General features: G+C 41.5%; 1 protein-coding gene across 2 annotated transcripts in view; it reads right to left on the minus strand.

Moving 5' to 3' along the window:
• LOC126395574 (WD repeat-containing protein 7) overlaps positions 1 to 20010 on the minus strand; it is a 142566-nt gene that overhangs the window by 65982 nt on the left and 56574 nt on the right. For both annotated transcript variants that reach the window (XM_050053147.1, XM_050053146.1), the window contains 3 exons: positions 15516 to 15634; positions 14776 to 14899; positions 3767 to 3880 (listed from right to left, as the gene is read on the minus strand). In XM_050053147.1, coding sequence (XP_049909104.1) covers positions 3767 to 3880; positions 14776 to 14899; positions 15516 to 15634 — 357 coding nt within the window. The remainder of the gene's footprint in view (positions 1 to 3766; positions 3881 to 14775; positions 14900 to 15515; positions 15635 to 20010) is intronic.

Consider the following 20010-nt stretch of genomic DNA (forward strand, 5'->3'; position numbering starts at 1 on the left):
CTATTTACTGGAATAGTGAGTAATGTTTTCATTGCATAAAAGCCTTAAGGCCCATTTATGCTCAACGGAGCCTTCTGTCCGTGCTCCGCGTTCATTTTGTCCGTATTTCTGCAAGTTTCCATAAAGCTTACGGATACGGGACAAACGGAGCAGTACCACCGGAAACCGTGGGGGCAGTGTTGCTGTCACTACCCGATACGTAGCTCTAGCGAGACACGAAGAAGAAATAACAATTCAATTTCTCTCATCGGCAGTACTAAAGAAAAGACAACGACCACCGCCTCCTACAACGCTGCCTCTGTTTTTGTCTTTTATGCAAGAGGTACATTATCAATATCTCCTCCACAGTCGCCATGTTTGTTTTTGACTTTGTTGTTGTCATAAACTTTTGACGCTGGGCTGCCCCCTGGTGGATATATTGGTTAACATCCATGCCAATGTAAAGGACGCATGGAAGAATGTGGGCAGTGACAGTAACATCATTTGAAATGGACATATACATTTTCGTACGTAAAGGGAGCATAAATGGGCCTTTACTGGGCGGTAATGATTGTTCCAGGTATCAGGTAAACCCTCAGGTGTTACCAAGGAAACCGAGTTATGGTTTGAGAAAAACTAGATTTTGATTGCAAAGAGCATAAAAATATGAAAGAATATTACTACAGTTTATTTCTTTGGTAAGTGACCATGGTATAAGTGCGATAATGCCCTTCAAGGTGTCCATTATCACTTTTTGATGACCTTTGCGAAGGTAAACATCCTCCTTGCACACCTCCATGTCAGCCATTAAAAACTGATGATGGACACCGCAAAGGGCATTATCCCTTAATTATTAGCCTCAGAAATGTGGGTTAGAAGGAGTCTGAAACACCTGCTAGTAAGTTCAGAAGGCCGTTACCAGCCCATTAAAAGGCTGTGATAGACAGCGACCTCTAGTGGTCGTAGTTATTATAAAGAAAGCAAAGGAGGAAGTCAGGTGACGTAGTACCGTAACAGAGACCACTGATAAACCAAGACGGCCCATGTAAGAGTCATTTAATGTATCTGTGTCACGTGGGTTTCACCATTGGCACTATTAGCGGCGGTCTTTTCATTCCAAAAAAGGTAAGCGTGAACATTGGTACAGACCAAAACCAATTATTTAGTGATAGTCACCAGAGTAAATACCAGATACAGCTTTCACAAGACACATATCTTCTGAATGTTTTTACACTGAAATGGCGTTTTTCAGAGACGAATCAGGTGAAGATAAACTTTGTTTAAAATACGTTTCTGTCTCAGCATCACCCTCGCAAGATCTGGCAACACAGAATCTCTTCTCTCCGTTGGTGCTGAACTGTCAATCCAGTTTCACTGCAGTGTTGCTGATGTCCCTTGCCAACCACATAAATAGATATCAAATAACACTTATACATGAAACGGTGAATCAAACGTCAAAATAATTATTAATTAAATAATTATTATTCAACTTATTTCAGAGGGAGAGAAGAGAGCTGATAGGATCTTGTACTGGTTTGATATCAAAAACGTTAAGCTAGCAGATAAAAACAAGCATTAATATAAGGAGCAAACGTTAAATTTGTGCTGTATATTGTGTTGTACTGTTTTGAATCTGATTTCATCCATCAACACGAGGTGGGGAGATAAGCTGTAGAGAAGACCACACCCATGGATACCAGTAGTATATGCTATTTCATACCATTGGCATTGCTTGTAATGTGTTATCTTTTGTTATAAAGTATCTTTGGCAGTAAGAAACTTTGTAAAAAACACAGGACTTTCACCCAGGAGATCTCTGTTTGTGTCCCGTGTGAAACCCAAAGTCAGCACTGACTTAATTTAACTGACGGACGGAAGTCTGTCATGTTGCCTTACATTATTATATGTCATGTCACAAAACAAACATACTTATTTTAACCCCAACCATGATGTTTTTTCTAAGCCTAACCACATAGTTTTGGCGCCCAAACTTAACGAAACAAAACTGCTCCTGATGAGCAGTGGTCATTTAATGGGCTAATAACAGCGTCCTCAACCTAGACGCTGTAGCTTGCCTTGATAACCCTTATCTATGAGGCTGATAACCACTTAAAACACCCATTCACAGGACTTAGGCAGCTATCTGAATCCAGCGTCGAATGGCGGACCCCGCCACTACCAATAAAACTACTATATATAGAGGTATTACTGAATGTAGATAGAGCTTTATTTGTCATTATTTGATGACAGTGAAATTGCAGATCCCTACAAATACACGGCACATGTAGCAATATAACAAAAGAAGAGCTTGGACCTGCTGCCACAATGCACGCAGCCATCCTGTTGTTTTCTACATTGAAAGGCTATTGCAGAAATGATGCATAACCTTTAAGGGTAGACCTTTAATAATATTACAAACTACACATGTGCAGCTGTTTCTGTTACCCAGAACACAAATACATTTCCCAAAACAGTACATCCTCATTCCTGATTTTCACAGACTCGACAGAGGAAGTAAGGATGGAGGAGAAAGAAAACGAAACAAAGAGCGAGAGCAGAAAAGTTTGAAAACTTGATGAGTTTTTTCCTCCTCGGCAGAGAAGACTCAGACTCTGCTCTCTGTTTGAGGCGTCTGCTAACAGATTTAATACTGCAGAGACTGAATGAAAAAACACTGCTGTCAATAGGAGAAAAATGAGCTGTGAGAAATGATAAATTGTCAGACACATCTGCGATATTGACTGGTCTGAGAGAAGGATGGAGGGAGGAGGGAGGAGAGAGGGTGAAGGGATGGTGAGACAGTGTTGGAGCTGTTTTCTGCAGGGTTTTGTTCCAGAATATAAATTTCCCTTTGGACACAGGAGTTAATTCTGATTTATTTTTCTGTGGTTTTTGAATCTATTAGAGTAAAAGAGATGATGTTGATCAGGAAGATGTAGAGAGGCAACGTTTACGGGTATGATAAGGAAACAAAAGCCTTCTTCATACAGATCTTTATACATTAATGATGCCACTATCATATTGTGATCACTGATATATAGAAATTGCTGCTTAAATAAGGTTTGTGTGAGTGTAGTCACCGGAGAGGATCTACCTGTCTGTGTCTGTCACAGTTAAACTTTCAGGGAAATGTGTCAAAAGATAAATGGACTGGAAAAGTGTGTGTGTGTGCGTGTGTGTGTGTTTTCTACCTGTGCTGCAGGTGTGAGTCGTTTCCTGGGGAGAAATGCTTCTCACCTTATCGTGTGTGAGTGTGTGAGAGAGGAAGCATGTGCGCACACTAAACACCAAACTGCTTTTAACACCATGCAGGTCACAGTACACTGGCATTACACATGGGCTGTGTGGCACTGATTAAAACACACACTCACATAGACACCATGATTAACCTACGCTCAGAGTCACCAGAGCAAAACTCCTAAATTCAGAGGCACATAAATGATAAATGACCTTTTAATGTTTCTCTATGAAACCAGATGAGGCTCCACAGGTCACTGGGGAAAACACACCCTTCATTTTATACCTCAAACACCCTCAAACACTTCACAGTGAGTCTGTCAGTAAGTTGCTTTAGACTTTTTAGGCTTTGACTCGCAACTAAACATGTGGCCCATTTCGTAGAGAATATTGAAATATTGCCATTCAGCCTGAAAATACCGAGATATGATTTTTGGTCCATGTCGCCCAGCTCTAGCTTCAACATGCAACATGTCACACCTGCTACATCTTAACACAAAATACAGCACTTAAATGAGCCTTTTTTATACGTCATATTTCATGTCCCTACCTGCTGTGATGTCATCATCCGTGACGTCCATTTCCTCCTCAGGAACCTTTGCTTCTATTGGCTGAGCCTCGGGAGGAGGCGGAGCTGGAGGGGAGGGCTCAGTGGTCGATCCAGCTGAGGAGAAAGAGAGACATTTTAATTTATATTAAATATCAGCCTGTACTGTCACATGAGACAGAGGGAAGACCAGAGCAATGTGGGCATGTGTATGTATGTACCTCTGAGACAGAGGTGTGATGTGGAATCAAACAGCTTTTTGAATAACTTAATAAATAAACAGTGGAAACAGACCACCAGCCTGATCTGAAATACTCCGTCACATGTGTTCATGGAAAAAAACAAAGAGCAGATGTTAACACTTTACTTGAAGGTATCTACATAAGGGTGACATGACAGTAGCCATGTTTCCATCAGCCTGTTTAGATGCACATCTAGAAGTATCGCATCGGAAAATTATGATGGAAACGCCAAAATTCGATTTAAAATCCCCTGATTCGCACAAACTAAAATACGCTCGCTTTAGCCGGGTTTTGGTTGATTCGAAAAAATGTTGATTCGCAAAACGGGGGATGGAAACAGTTATGTACGAATTAAGCGTATTAAATTAAACGTAGCGCACCTCTCTCCATGGTGATATCCACACTCCGGGTCGGGAAGGCGGTAATGCATTTACAAGCTGGTTGCCAACCGCCAGAAAACGTAGAAGAAGAAGAATGCAAGATTTGTTTTGTTTCCGGTTCTGCGGAAAACTTGCGCGAGTTCATAGTTTTCACCAAAGTCCGTACATTTAATGGAAACACACAGGATTCGTATTTCTTTTAATGCACATTTCCCAATGATTCGAATCACTTTTGATTGGAAACATAGCTACTGTCATAACTATGACATGACACTGTTATGAACTTGTCATAAACATTATGTGCATGTCATAAACGTTTATGACTGCTGTCATTAAGTGTCATTCGGTTTTTGTCATGACAAGTTGACATTAAATTTGTTTGGGATGTCCTTATGACAACTTGACATTAACCAGGATGACATTACCAGAAGTTGTCTTTGTCATAGCAACTTGACATTAACAAAACAATGCACCAGCCAGTTTGTGTCGTATCCTGTCAGACATCTATCTGACCGAGTGTTAGAATCTGTCTGTAACTTTGGACATCTAATTATATTAATTATTATGTCAACTTGTCATAAACGTGTCATAAAAGAGGTGCATTTTGCTAATGTCAAGTTGCTATGACAAAGACATCTTCTGGTAATGTCATCCTGGTTAATGTCAAGTTGTCATTATAAGGACATCCCAAACAAATTTAATGTCAACTTGTCATATGACAAAGACAACTTCTGGTAATGTCACTTTGACTAATGTCAAGTTGTCATAATCAAGACAACCCAAACAATGTCAACTTGTCATTACAAAAACTGAATGCCTTAATGACGGCAGTCATAACGTTTATGACATGTACATGATGTTCATGACAGGTTCATGACAGTGTCATGTCACAGTTATGACAGTGTCATGTCACACTTATGTAGATACCTTCCAGTAAAGTGTTACCGAGCAGACTAACACACGTGTGTGCAGTGTGGTCGGTCCATTTCAAGCAGCACTATCACACTATGTAGTATTTCAATGACTCCTCCCACCCACCATTGTGTACACGTGTGTGTGTGTGTGTGTGTGTGTATGTTGTTAGTAAGCTCTGTGTTGATCCTCATCATCAGGCTAACTGTCCTGGTTAAGTAGCTAATAAAGGTTTATTGGGCCTCCTCCTTATCTAGAGATTTAATGCACACACACACACACACACACACACACACACACACACACACACACACACACACACACACACTATATTTAGTGTTTTCATTTAGCCTTTATCTCTCCATTGCCAATTAAGAGTGGCTTTTCATTAGCTGCTGGGTTAATGAATGATGCTGCGCTAATGAATGAAGCGACTAAAGGTAACGGAGCCCAGGCCGGGCTAATCTCTGAGAAAACAGCCTAATTAATGAATTACACACATGCACACACACAAACACACAGCCTCATTCCCTGTGCAAGAAAAAAAAAACATTTCAGAAACAACATCATTTGGGTTGGAAAAATACCCAACACACAGAAGTTGATGAGGACGCGGTGAGTGCAGCAGGAAAACACTGTCATTACACTGTGTGTAATTACATTGATTAATCCTGGTTAACACTGTGCATCATGTTCCAATTAACCTGCTCACACACGCTGCCGACAGCTCGACGTAATGACTCTGTGCGGCTTTATATCACACACACACGCACACACACACACACTGACAGAAGGCCAATACACAGCCTGGTGGTTGATTATCCGTCTCCAACGTGATAAAAAGTTAATTGAACTTAATTAAAACATAACTGATGCTTCGCTGTGATTGGACGAAAAGACGGACTGATGTTTCTGCATACAACTGAGCTCCCTCTGTTTCTCAGTTCAGTTTCAGTCACATGAGCTGAGTCAAACTGAATATTTCCAGCAGGCGAGAATGCTTCTGACAGAGACAATCAGTAACTGATATACAAACGGGCATTTGGGGGGTGAAGTGTTCCTTTAAGATGAGGGAAAAATCGCAGTTACATTATTAACTGCAGGTCTGTGACAGGACCAAAGTCAGGCTTCCAGCTTTAGAGTCAGGCGAGCTACACAATCACACACCCGCCACCCTGACCTCCACACCTCACAGTCCGCCTCACTACATAAAGGACACACCACCTCCTGCAGTGACACCTGATGTAAATCATGAGGTGCAGCGCGCTCCGATATTCTGCACATGGCTGATGGATTACTTTGCACAGAGGAAATGATGTCACTGTAAGAACTTTCTACAGTTACGAAACTGTGTCTCGAATAAACTGCTGAGTAGATCTGGCTAATTCTGCTCTGCGTATGTTGTCTTATCTTTTACACACACACACACACACACACACACACACACACACACCCTATAACTCAGCTGTCCCGGCCGAGGGAATGAGAAAGGGAGAGATGCAGGAGCTGAGGGAGGTGGAGGAGGGGTGGATGACAAGGGGGGGGAGGAGAAGGAGGCGTTCTGCCCTGCTCCAAGGTCAAGCTTGTCATGTCAGCCATGACACATAGCTCCCAGCATGCCTTGTTAACCTCCAGGATCCCGTCCTCCTCTCCTCTGTCTGTTGCTCTCTTTCCTCCTCTGTTAAAAACCTGCACTTCCTGTTCTTTAAATCACAGAGGCCTGTCATCTTTCTCAGCTCCTATTTCGTTTTTATTCTGACCAATTGTTTGTTTTTTGCAAGGTTCATTTTATAAACTATTAAAAACATTTGGAACAGTGGAACATTTTGATTCAGGGTTGGAGGGAAAAAACGACACAGCGCTATATCACAATATTTAGCCTGGAAATACTGTTTTAACACGTGGACACCAAGTATGATTTTTTAAATCATATAAATTGTTAATACTCCAAATACAAACTAAACTATTGACAGCTTAATAGAATAATAAAAGCAGATACACTTTCAGTCCACTATTTTGCTCCAATTAAAATGACAAATAAGATGCTTAGCCATGCTGGAGTATACGCATCATTTGCAACATTTGCTCTAGGTCTATTTTTATGTTCATATTAGTAAGTCAAATTTGTTCGTCCTGATGTTACGTGTGACGTGACGTCTTAAGACAACAGAAAATGCTCTGTTAACAAGTACAGTCCTCATGTCTTAAGACATTTAACATTAGGTGCAACCATTTCACCAGTTTCGGAGAGGAAGCTGATGAATTCAGTATCATTTTCACACAAGTGTCCACTAGATAGTAGGGATGGGAAAATGTTTTTTTGTTTCTTTTTGCAATATCGTATCGTCACACAGTGCCAACTGTCAATATTTTTATCATACAAATCACTAATATTACAAATACAAATCAAACTTTAGGTAGCCTACTACAATTATATAATCAATTTCTATTTTTACATTTCGCTGCAAGTAAAGTGACAGAAGTGAGATGAACAGACTGAAACCTTTATCTTATTAGATCAAACAGATGTTGACAAACATTTTACTTTGGAGACATTATTTTTAGCTTTACAAAAAGCTAATTAATCGCAATATATATTGTTGCAATACTCAGCATATCACAAAATGTATAAAATCAAGAGTTCCCGCACATTTTCATGGACAAATTTTCAAAACTTTTCCATGACTTTTCAAGGACTCATAACAATTTTTTTCTTGCCCAACTTCAAACTCTATCAAAAAATAATTTCAGCTCACTGGCATCAGGAAGGGAGAGAGTGAACAGGCTGAGAAAATGAAGAAACGTACGTGATGGTGAAGAAAACTTCACACAATGGCGCGTCCCACAGTTACGTACCTCGACAGCTACAGAAAATACATTTGTCGTGATGTTACATTACGCAGAAGGCTAACTGCGAAAGATTGCTGTAACATTTTCATTACACACAACAAAATTCCATGATTTCCCCAAAGCGTTTAATGACTTGTAATAATTCCGTGACTTTTCCAGGGTTTTCATGACCATGGGAACTAGGGCTGCCTCCTAATAGTCGAGTAAATGTCTGTCAGGTCAGTTTCCTTTTAAGCATTTGCATTACTATTTAATCTTGAATTATCTTTGGAACCATTTCACCATTTACACACATAATTCACTTACGTATTATATCTATTCTTCATTTTTCTATGTGTTTAAAAACAGCAGGACGACCTCCAGTCTGTTCAGTGTCTGCTATATTTATCATGTTTCTAATTATTTTCAATTTTCATTGCTTATTTCTTATATGTCTTGTTTGTATTTTATTGTTTTATACATCTAAAAAAAACTACATGATGCAGAAGACTGTGTAGATATATTGGTGAATATAAGGCCATTCAACTTCACCTCCATCCATCCAGCAAGAAGAAAGGAAGGATAAAAGAAAGACAGAAAGGAGGGGGGGTAAAGAAAAGATGAAAAGGGAAGAAACAAAAACTGGAAAGTAGTAATGAGGAGGAAGAGAAGAAGAAGGAGCAGGAGAGGTGATAAGAGGAGGTGAGGAAAAAGAGCAAAGGGGAGAGAAGTGGAAGAGAGGGAGGGGCAGAGAGGTGATGAAGAAACAGATGCAGAGAAAAAGGTGAAGAGGAGGAGACGAGAGGAGGAGGCGGATCTTTAACAACAGCAGGTTCATGAGTTAAAAAGACACACACACACACACATGACGGGGCGTTTGAGGCAGCTCTTAAACTAAAGACAGAGGAAATGGTGACTGCTGTTCAGTGATCAAAGACACAGCTTCACACACACAGTTTGACCCTGAAAACTGTGTGTGTTCATGCGTGTGTGAAGGCTGAACAATGCTGGGGACTTTGTTTAATCAAGTGTGTGTGAATATGAGAGTGTAAAGTGTGTGTAGAGAGTCTTTCTCCCGCCCCCACTGCTCCCAGTCTCCCCCCTGCAGCTCTGAAGTCTTCCACCCCAGAGATTAAAGCTCAACACTCGTGTTTTATCATTTGTTAGCATTTAGGTGCAGCGTGTCGAGCTAGCACAGGCTGCCAGATGTGATCGCGGCTCCAGCTGTTGGCTATTGTATAATCCATGGTCCATCAATAAAGTCATAGACAGCTTTTTTGATTATTAAATAATTGTTTTAATCATTGTATTCAAAGCAAAAATTTAAATATTTGATGGTTCCAGTTTGTCAGATGTGAGGATTTTGTGCAACATATTTGAGTTTTGGACTTTTGGTCAGACACATTTAAAGACACCACCTTAAGTCCTGCATGGGTCCATGTTTGAAAACCTGCAACCGCCCACACCCAAAATTGGCTGCCAAAAAAAAGTTGGGTGTTAGTTTTTGAGTTTTAGAGGTGTTGGTAGGCGCATCTTAAAACTTTGGACAGAGCCAGGCGAGCTGTTTCCACGTGCTTTCAGTCTCTATGCTGAGCTAGGCTAACCATCAGGCCTGTCACAATAACTTATTTATTTATTTAACCGTTATTTAACCAGAAAAAAATGAGACATCACTTTTGGGTTTCATTTGCCCGACTGGACAGCTGCGTGAGGCATTACACTTCCCCAAAAACAGAATTTACTTCATCCAGGCAAGTGTTAACGTCGAGCCGAGTCTTTGAGTGCTGCTGGACACGATATTCACAATGATTCCAATACTGGAAATTCACCACAAACAACTTCTTTGAGTGTTTGTTTTTACCGCAATCTGTGGCGAGTTTTTCTCTCTGTCTCTGAGTGCAGGTTAACAACTGCAGCTCGCCCTGTTTCCTTTGTGTTAAAGCCTTTTAAATGCTTCCAGGAGAACTGAAAGGTCACAGCCACTGTGTGTGTGTGTGTGTGTGTGTGTTGTCTGGTCAGCCCCATGCTGCGACACTGAGAGTCTGTCAGTGACTTGGTGACATTTCCTCGCACTAAAAGCTAATGGATAAATACAGGTGTCTTCCTTCAAACACCGACCACTCTGCTGCTGGAGAGGATGAGCTAAGAGACAGACAGACAGACACACACACACACACACACACACACGCGGATGGATGCTTAAGAGGTCTACAGAGTGCCCATTTGATGGCAGTGTCAACAATGTGAAAAAGGTCCAATCACTCCACTCATGTTACACTGATCATCTTACGTGTAGGCCAACAGACTCAGTGTGTGATGGATGTACAGTACAATGTCAGTATATGATGGTGATGATGGTAATAATGTCTTTATTTAACACTTACAGGTGTCAGTTTTCTAATCTGAAACACGTTTTACCGTCATCTCATCTCTGCTAATATTTTCATTTGTCTCCATCTTCCTCCAGCCGTCTGATGCTGGTTTCTGCCCTACTGTTCTGTTCCTGAGATATGATGCTGAATGACCAGAAAAGTGTTTTATGCAGAACATTATGATGTCACAGTGAAGCTGACCTTTGGCCTTTTGGATATAAAATGTCACCACTTTATTATTTTATCCTGTTAGACATCTGTGCGAAGTTTTGTCTTATTAAGTGTATGAATTCTCAAGTTATGGCCAAAAATATGTTTTGTCCAAGTGGATGTTTGTGCCAAATTTGAAGAAATACCCTCAAGGTGTTCTTAAGATATTGCATGCACAAGAATGAGATGGATGCAAGGTCACAGTGACCTTGAAGTTTAAACACCAAAATTTAATCACATCATCAAGTCCACATGGACGTTTGTGCCAAATTTTAAGAAATCCCCTCAAGCCCTTGCTGAGATATCACCTATATGAGAATGAGGATGCAAGGTCACAGTGATCTCAATGTTTGACCTTTGACAACCACATCTCATCAGTTCATTCTTGAGTCCAAGTGGACGTTTGTGCCAAATTTGAAGAAATTCCTGAAAGGTATTCTTGAGATATTGCATTGAGTCAGACAGACGCAAGCACATACAGCGACCCACTGTCCGACACACATAAAGACAGAGACAGAAGGCTCGGTGGGGACGGAGCACCCGCCACAGCAAGCAAACACATTAGCCCCTTTTACACTGCCAGATTTTCTGCAAATGTTGGGCCGTTTTGCCGGCAAGCTGCGAGCGTTTAGACACACAGAGCCGGATTAGTGAGTTGATCCAAGGTGCCCAATTTTCCGCCTCGTAGGGTAGACATATTGGCAGAACCCTTTTAGTTTAAACAGACCAAGGCGGCCTTCTGCAACAGGAGGAGCTGTTGATGACATGTGGGAGGAGCTGTTGATGACGCCGCACGTGCGACCCACTGGCGGTGGATAAACAGGAAACAGCTGATAGCAGGAATTAGCGAGCAGCTAGTAGCAAGAGGGAAACACAGACTGACAGACACTGTAAAGATGAGCAACTGGGGAGACAAGGAATTGCGCGCCCTCCTTGTCCTCGCAAACGAATAGGCCATTAACCGTCAGATGATGGGGACGGTGAAGAACGGGCCGACTTATGAGAGAATCGCCGAAGGACTGACCAGCCGCGGCTTCCCTCCCACGTCACTGTTTACGTCACACGCTGAGCTGCACGGTTTGTTACTTGCTCACGCCCCCCATTGCCCCGAAAAAGGCGCATTCTGTATAAACAAAAGTAGGTAGGTGGCATTTTGCTGCACTCCTCAATGCTGAAAAAAGACTGATTGGGGCATTTTGCTGCACTCCTCAATGCTGAAAAAAGACTGATTGGGCTTTCCTGCAAATTTGCACAATTCCTATCTAAAAAGAGCTGCTGTCTGAGGTCACTTTGACTTGACCAGCAGACTTTACCACAAGCTTACTGGCTGTTGAAACAGGTGACGTGCTTCACGTTCTGAAACCATCCGCTGGGAATTTGACCAGCGGAGTTGTGGGTGACACCATCAGCCGGCTTGAGTCATGCTCAGGCGGTCGGTTAATACCACTGTAAGGTTCTAAAACGGTTTCATCTTGTTGCGAATCTTTGGTCTGAACTGCGCTCAAGATTTGATTAAGGTCGTACTCTGACCATGTGTTTACATTCAGACTATTATCCGTGTTCATTTGAAAACACCCTTTTCTCTCAGCCTGCCATGAACCAAAGAAACACTAGAGATAGATAATTCTAAAAAGCGGGCAGGAACACAGATTTGTGTTTGATCTGAGCATGCTTCAGCTTCACATAGGAGATGTAAAAGACTGACGGTGGTTCATTACTTACAGTGACATCTTTGCATTTCACCAGTACAGTTCAGGTGCTGTAGCGACTTTAACCTACATATCGGAGCTGTATCTGAGCAGTGTCGAGCTACTGCTGAGGCAAACGGAACATTTACTGCTGCTGTTGCACATTAAAATTGAACCAGGTCCAACACACCCTGTTTAACAGGAGGGAAGAAGGTTGGACTCTGATTCACAACGTGTGGAAAAATTACACACTTGGTGTTTAACAACGGACAGACCCGAGACCAGCTTCAGATCCAAAGGCCTCCTCCAGAGGATTCAACACATTCCCCGACTTTCCCCGTGATATTCCAGGACCAGCAGGAGTCATCTTACTCCCTGTTCCAGTCCTGCTGTGCAGCACACAGATCAAATTCAATGACCCTTTAACCTCGCTCTATCTCTGCCCCCCTCCACCCCTCTATCCTCCCTCGTCCCCTGAGGTCACCGGCCCATCACTCCCCCTCCTCCGCCTCCCCCGCCTGCGGTACTGCTGTGGTAACACAACACTGACCGGTGCCCGTTTCCATGGCAACTGTTCCCCTGAGAAACCCCCAGCATCCTCAGCAACCACAGGGCGACTCCCCAACACACACACACACACACACACAAACACACACACACGCATTTTAGTAGGCTGTTTCTAGTAAAAGAAGGTGGAGATTCACCTTTCTTCCCATCAGCAGGTGTAACTATAGACACAGAGAGAGGCATGGGAATATACAGAGGACAGACGGAGAGAGAAAAAAGACAAATGGATACCGAGAGAGGGGGATAAAGAGGAAGATATCTATTTGTAAAAGTAGGTCTTGTGTTGCGCTCATCGACAGCTGTTTCTCACAGTTAAAGAAACAACTGACCAATCACACTGACCAATCTCTATTTTTAATGCCTGAATCGATAAAATATTAAAATGCGGAGGTGTTGCCGGTTTTATTATGGTAATCTATGACTAACATGACGTCATATCTGTTTTAAAAAACAAAGCCAAAGCAAGAAAGTAGACAGTGGGGCACGACCCAAACATAGACCTTCAGCTGCTTGAATAGCAAGTCAAATTCAGACAGTCCAGCACAAACTCCCTGCCAGATCATCAAACTTTCTGTTGCTGCCATTACACAGCCTGGCCGAATTCGAGTTGGTGCTACTAAAGGTTCATCTCTGTTAGGGCCGGGAGATATAACGACTATGTACGATATATCGATATATTTTCAAGCAAGACAGAAATTTAGACAACACCGTTAATATTGATATAGGGTCAAGTTGCGTGACATGACACATACCAGTGTGCATCTCTCCTCACTCACTCACTCATTCACTCACTCACTCACTCACTCACTCACTCACTCACTCACTCACTCACAAGTTCTCCAACAACACAGCCGTGGCCTGACCAGAAATGTAACTACACGTCACAGCGACGCAGACCTCCTGTCTGTTTCTGTAAGCTGAAACCATTTCCCTCAGAGGAAACAAAGCTTTTATTTACTTTAATGTCACAGATAAGAAATAATAAATTGTGAAGACAATAAAGCCTCCACAAAAATAGCATTTAAGTCTTGTGCATGATTTATCCTGGCTTCATATGAGCAGAGGAAATAGGTAGGTAGGTAGGTAGGTAATAGATAGGTGCTCGCCTTAGCCTTCCTGGCATGAGGGTGCACGAGGGAAAAATGATGTCAACACGTATTTAGATTAGAGCAAAACAAAACAAAATAACCCCCGCTCCCAAAATCAGCTAACAAGAACATGATGTTAGACTAAATGACCAAAGTGAATCCAAATGAACATTCAGTCTGGTTATCAGATTTAGGCGTGTACTTAGGCTCAGCTGTGTTTTTAGCTGATTGCTAACACTAGCATGCTAAAACGGCCCTTGTCGACACCTGCAGTTAGCATGTTATCAACTATTGGATGCTACGTGAAAGAACATTAGAGAGTACTCATCCGAATTAGAATTGTCAGACTCACGATGGACAGTTATCCATTTTATACCACACTTTGTCACTGCCACAATCCAACTCAGGTTCGCTCAGAGATTCGGGCGTGTTATGCTAATGTAAAATTGATCTTCCAGCTTGCAGCAAAGATGAAGAGCAGACAAGCTACAGAGGTCTGGTAAGATCGCTTCTTTCTAACGCCACACCTTCAGATTATATTATTTTAAAACTTGTAGTCTTCAGCCCCAACTGATGCTAACTTAATTACTATGCTTATACTTAGCCTGGTTCAGACTACGTGAAAACAAACTGAGCTGTAAACAAAGGAAGTTGAACACCAAGAACCAACAGAAACAAACACAGATTTCTTTCTTTCATGAATGAAGCAGTGTGAGGCACTTACGGGAGCTGACAGTGTCCACATACTGAGGCAGATAGGAAGCCCACATGTCGATGGTGTCCTTACGTCCAGATTGGCCGATCCTTCTCAACTCAGCCAGTAGGAGAGCTTGTGCTGCTTCTCGCACCTTAAAACCACAAAGACGGTAATGTCATGACTATTTTTTTTATAATCAAGGTCTCACTTGCAAAAGAGGTTTCAATCTCAATGTGACTTCCTGGTCAAATAACTGCTATGATTTATTTTTTGCTCTTCTATAGAGTCTTCAGATGAGCAGTCATGTGGACGACATGTTTTTTTATCGTCCATCAGAAAACGAGCAGACACGGTTCATTCATTGGATGGTTGATACATACTTGCCAACCTTAAGACCTCAATTTTAAAACCAAATCAGGGGGTCTTTAAAATTTAAGTTTCCTGCATTCCGGTGACTTCAAGAAAATGAAAAAGAGAAATTAATGAGTACTGCAGCAGCATTTTTTATGTTAAATACTTGAACTTCTAGTAGCTGTAAGTTTTCTACTTCTACCTTCTTCTGTTTTCTCTGGTTCTGTAGCACCAGTTTCAAAAGTGTTTGCATCTTTCTACTGCAGAGACATCCTTGACTTATTATAAGGCCATCTTTACAGCAATGAAACACCCCTTTAAGTATATAAATTGAGAATATAAACGTAATTTTCGGAGACAAGGTTGGCCTGTAAGACTTTGCTTGGAGCTGTGCATGCAATGTGTGTGTGTGTTACCTCGAGACAGCGGTCCTGCCACCTCCTCGCCAACATCTCCAGCAGAGGAGGTCTGAACTTGTCCAGGCCGAGGAGGTCAGGGAGCATCACACAGTGCATGGCTGCCAGCTGGCTCCAACCTGCACACACACACAAACACACACACACACACACACGTATACACACAGTCAGTGTGGGCCAGTGGACAATTCTTTATTCCAAAGTCTCTCAAGTGCTCACACACACGTCTCACTGCTGTCACATAAAAACACTTCAGGACAGAACAATCAACACGAGATGATTGTAGAGCCGTAACAATACTGGTTTCTGAGTTTGTGTACAAGCGGAAATTTGGTTCCTTTAGTGGCGCTAGAGGAAAAGTCAAGGGTCACCAAAATAATTAGGGTTCATCCCCTGGAGACAAAGAATATCCTCTGCCAGTTTCTTCCAAATTCTGGTCAGTAGTATGAAGATATGTTGCTAACGGACCGAACCGTACGTCCATGACTCGAGACTGACATCGACCTTCTAAAGTCAAATTTGGTAAGAAATCAAATAAGTTCCCAAAATGTTAAACTACTCGTCTAAAAGTGTTTAAATCACTACTTCTGTCAGTTTTTTTAAAAGTTGCCCCTTCAGGCTGAAAACCTGATTTCCATATGACCACAGTGAGTTTCTCACATTCTCACACACACACTGACTTTGTACTTACACACTAATATCCTCGTATAAAACTCACACTAACAACAGTTAAACACAGGATGGGAATATAACTGGCTTATATTTACAGTCTTGGTTAGAGCAACATTATTATTTCTGCTAACCAGAGCCTGAGTATGTTTGATGGCATTCAACAGGTAAACAACAGATATACAGCACTGCCAGGTGGATCCACACAAGCCTCATAACGATACCTTGGCATGATGAACTTGAGTGTGTTTTATTTCATTCAGCAACACAATGTGTGGAGGAATTTTACTTCAAAACAGAGGACAACATTAGAGAACAGTGAAGGTTTATAGGTGTTGTGACAGTTTTTCCTCAGTTGCATTAACCTGAGTGACTGATGGAGAAAGCTAACATTCAAAATGTCTTGGTATCGCTTTAACGGGGCTCAAATCCGGCTGTATCAGTCTGAGCCAAAAGGATGGCAAATATTTAGAGTTTACACCAAACACCAGAGAAATGTACACCAGCTTTTACACATCTGTGACAAAAAATGGACTGAAATGTTTACTTGCTGATACTCAACATAAACCAAGCACCTTATTCACATATATTGGTTTAATATATGGTTTCCAGAGAAGATGCAAGTATGTGAAATACACTCGAATGGACAGTGGATGGATTTTAAGCAGGAAAGAAATTCCGTACAAATTTCTTTGCCGAGGGCACCATGTGAACTTACCTCCGCCATTGAAATACACAGGGAAAACTCATACCGTTAGGCGTGTTACAGACATATCGCATTCAGGAGTATTGTATGAAGAGGTTGACAGATTAACTGTGATGAATGTCACAAACACAAATTACAAAATATGTTGTCAGTTATTTGATATCTGTATTGGACCATAATAACCAAATTGTTATCAACAATCAGGAAATAATAATCAGTCAACCTCTAGTTGCAGATTGGCACGACTGTCTTGCAGAAACCTCAAATGTTAATTTGAATTATTTTGTTAAATTAGTTTCTGAAGTCAGATTCAAGCAGCTGTTTCCTAAATTCTGACCTGAAACAGTGAAGCCAACTCACACTGAAGAACAGAATTGCGTGAAAAGAGTGTTGAGATAAATTCGATGTTACACAGATAGTGTTCCTCACCTCCTAACTTGGGTGTGTTGCTTCACTGGATTGTAGATTCAAGTGTAAGATGTGTTACTGTATCCCACTAAAAGGACTAATGTTGTTATTTTTCTAAATATGCTTTTAGGCATTGGTCCCCAGAACTGTGGCAGACACCTTCAACTGCAGCTAAAATAACAACTATCACTGCTAACTACTTTTACTACTGTTGCTGCTAACAACATCTACTCCTGCTAGCGCTAACACTGCTACTAGTACTACTACTGCTGCTACTGGTGCAGCTGCCAACAGCAACTCTTCCTGCAGGTGCTATTAACTACTATTAGCAGAAACAACACTAACTACTACTAGTGATATCACTAGCACTACTGCTACTACTACATCTACTGTTGCTGTTACAACAGCTATTCCTTCTGGCGCTAACACTTCTGCCTGTGCTGCTAAAAATTGCTATTGCTCTAACTAATACTGATGTTACTGCTAACTGCGCCTACTACTACTGTTGTTGCTGCAAACCACTATCTCTGCTGGTGTATCCACTACTGTTGGTATAACTAACTACTACTACTACTGCTGCTGCACTTACTAACACTGTCAGCAGAAACAACAGTAACTACTTACTACTACTACTTCTAGCAACAACTATCCTGCAGGTGCATCAGCAACCAACGATGCTACCAATTAAGACTATTACTGCTTCTACTACTACTAGTAGTGGTAGTTCAAGTTCTGCTATTGCTGCTGCTGCTAACAACAGCTATCCCTGCTGCTGCTACTAACTACCTCTACTACTACTACTGCTGCTGCTAACAACAGCTATCCCTGCTGGTGCTACTAACTACCTCTACTACTACTACTGCTGCTGCTAACAACAGCTATCCCTGCTGGTGCTATCAGTACTGCTGGTTCTGCTCACAACAACTGCTGCTGCTACATCTAATACTGATGTTGCTGCTAACAACTACTACTGTTACTACTACTGCTACCGCTGCTGCTGTAAACAGCAACTACTGCTGCTGCTGCTGCTACTAACTACAACTGCAATTACTGATACTGTCAGCAGAAATACTGCACCTATTACTACTACTACTGTTGTTGCTGTCAACAACTATAATTGCTGATGGCCCTAACTATTACTATTGCTGCTGTGTCATTTATTAATACTGTTAGCAGAAACGACAGTAGCTACTACTACTGTTACTGCCAACAATGGCAATTCCTGCTGGTGCAAACAACTGCTGCTGCTGTTTCTCACACTGATGTTGCTGCTAATAGCAACTACTACTATAGAGTGCCAAAGTCACGCCCCTTCCGGTAGAGCTCATGCGACCTTAGATCGGAAAAAATATGAATGGCAGTGAATGGGGAGAGCAATATTATCTTTTGTTCCCCTTGGGTTGTGACATGAAATCTAAATATGTTGTTAATGAATTTAAAACATATATTTTAAGCTCAAGAAAGTCATACTTTGTGGTAGAACTGTTGAGATATAAGCTTTTTAATTAGAAAGACTCAAGAGTACACAGGAGGAGGTTGCGTATGTGACGTCATAGCTTTCGCTCGCTTCCTGCAGCTTGGCCTCCCCGCTGAAATTCCACTGTTTTATGATTAATCGATTTATGATTGAAGATGTCTGTGTGTTTTGTGCCAGGTTGCAGTCACTCCAAGCTGCAGGAAGCGAGCGAAAGCTATGACGTCACATACGCGACCTCCTCCTGTGTACTCTTGAGTCTTTCTAATTAAAAAGCTTATATCTCAACAGTTTTACCACAAAGTATGACTTTCTTGACCTTAAAATTTATGTTTTAAATTCATTAACAACATATTTGGATTTCATGTCACAACTCAAACGGGAACAAAAGATAATATTACTCTCCTCATTCACTGCCATTCATATTTTTTCCGATCTAAGGTCCCATGAGCTTCACCGGAAGGGGCGTGACTTCAGCACTCTATTGCTGCTCCTGCCAACAACAACTAGCATACTACTACTGCTACAATTACTAATACTGTTAGCAGAATCAACAGTGACTACTACTGCTACTACAACTGCTACCATCACTACTATTACTACTACCACTGTTGCTGCTGCCAACAACACCTAACATTGGTGGTGCCCCTTACTATTACTATTGCTGCTGTGGCAATATTAGTGCTCTTGGCAGAAACAACAGTAACTACTGCTACTGTTGTTGCTGCTGCTGCTGCTACCACTACTCCTATTGCAGTTAACATACTTTCCTTATAGTATATACTGCTGATAATAATAAATAGAAATATAAATGATAATAGTCATCATCATTGGAAGGTTTCTGCAAGGCAGTGTTTTGGGAATAAACATAATATGAAAACATGACATATCTGCTACAGTTGCAGTTTTACCCCTACAGAAAACTAGAGGTTGGCTCTAAATACTCCTACTGGGAAGAATGCGCCTCTGTGTGCATGCTTGCTGTTTTCCAGCCAATATAGTCCAGTCAATATATAACCCCGACCAGCTATGTTTTAGTCTCTGAAAACTGGAAACTGACGGTCATCAGCTTTTAAAGGCACTTAATTTACCTACAGAAACCACAAAGGTGGAGCAGTTTAGAAATCTGAGAGCACATTCATTGTTGTGTAAGAGGATGGGGCCACAGGCCTTCGTGGTAAAAGCCAACATCCTGTTAAAAAAATGTTTATGATAGGTGTTTAAAAAGAAACATTCAG

This window comes from Epinephelus moara, chromosome 9 (assembly GCF_006386435.1).
Source record: "Epinephelus moara isolate mb chromosome 9, YSFRI_EMoa_1.0, whole genome shotgun sequence".
In the NCBI taxonomy this organism is placed as follows: domain Eukaryota; kingdom Metazoa; phylum Chordata; class Actinopteri; order Perciformes; family Serranidae; genus Epinephelus; species Epinephelus moara.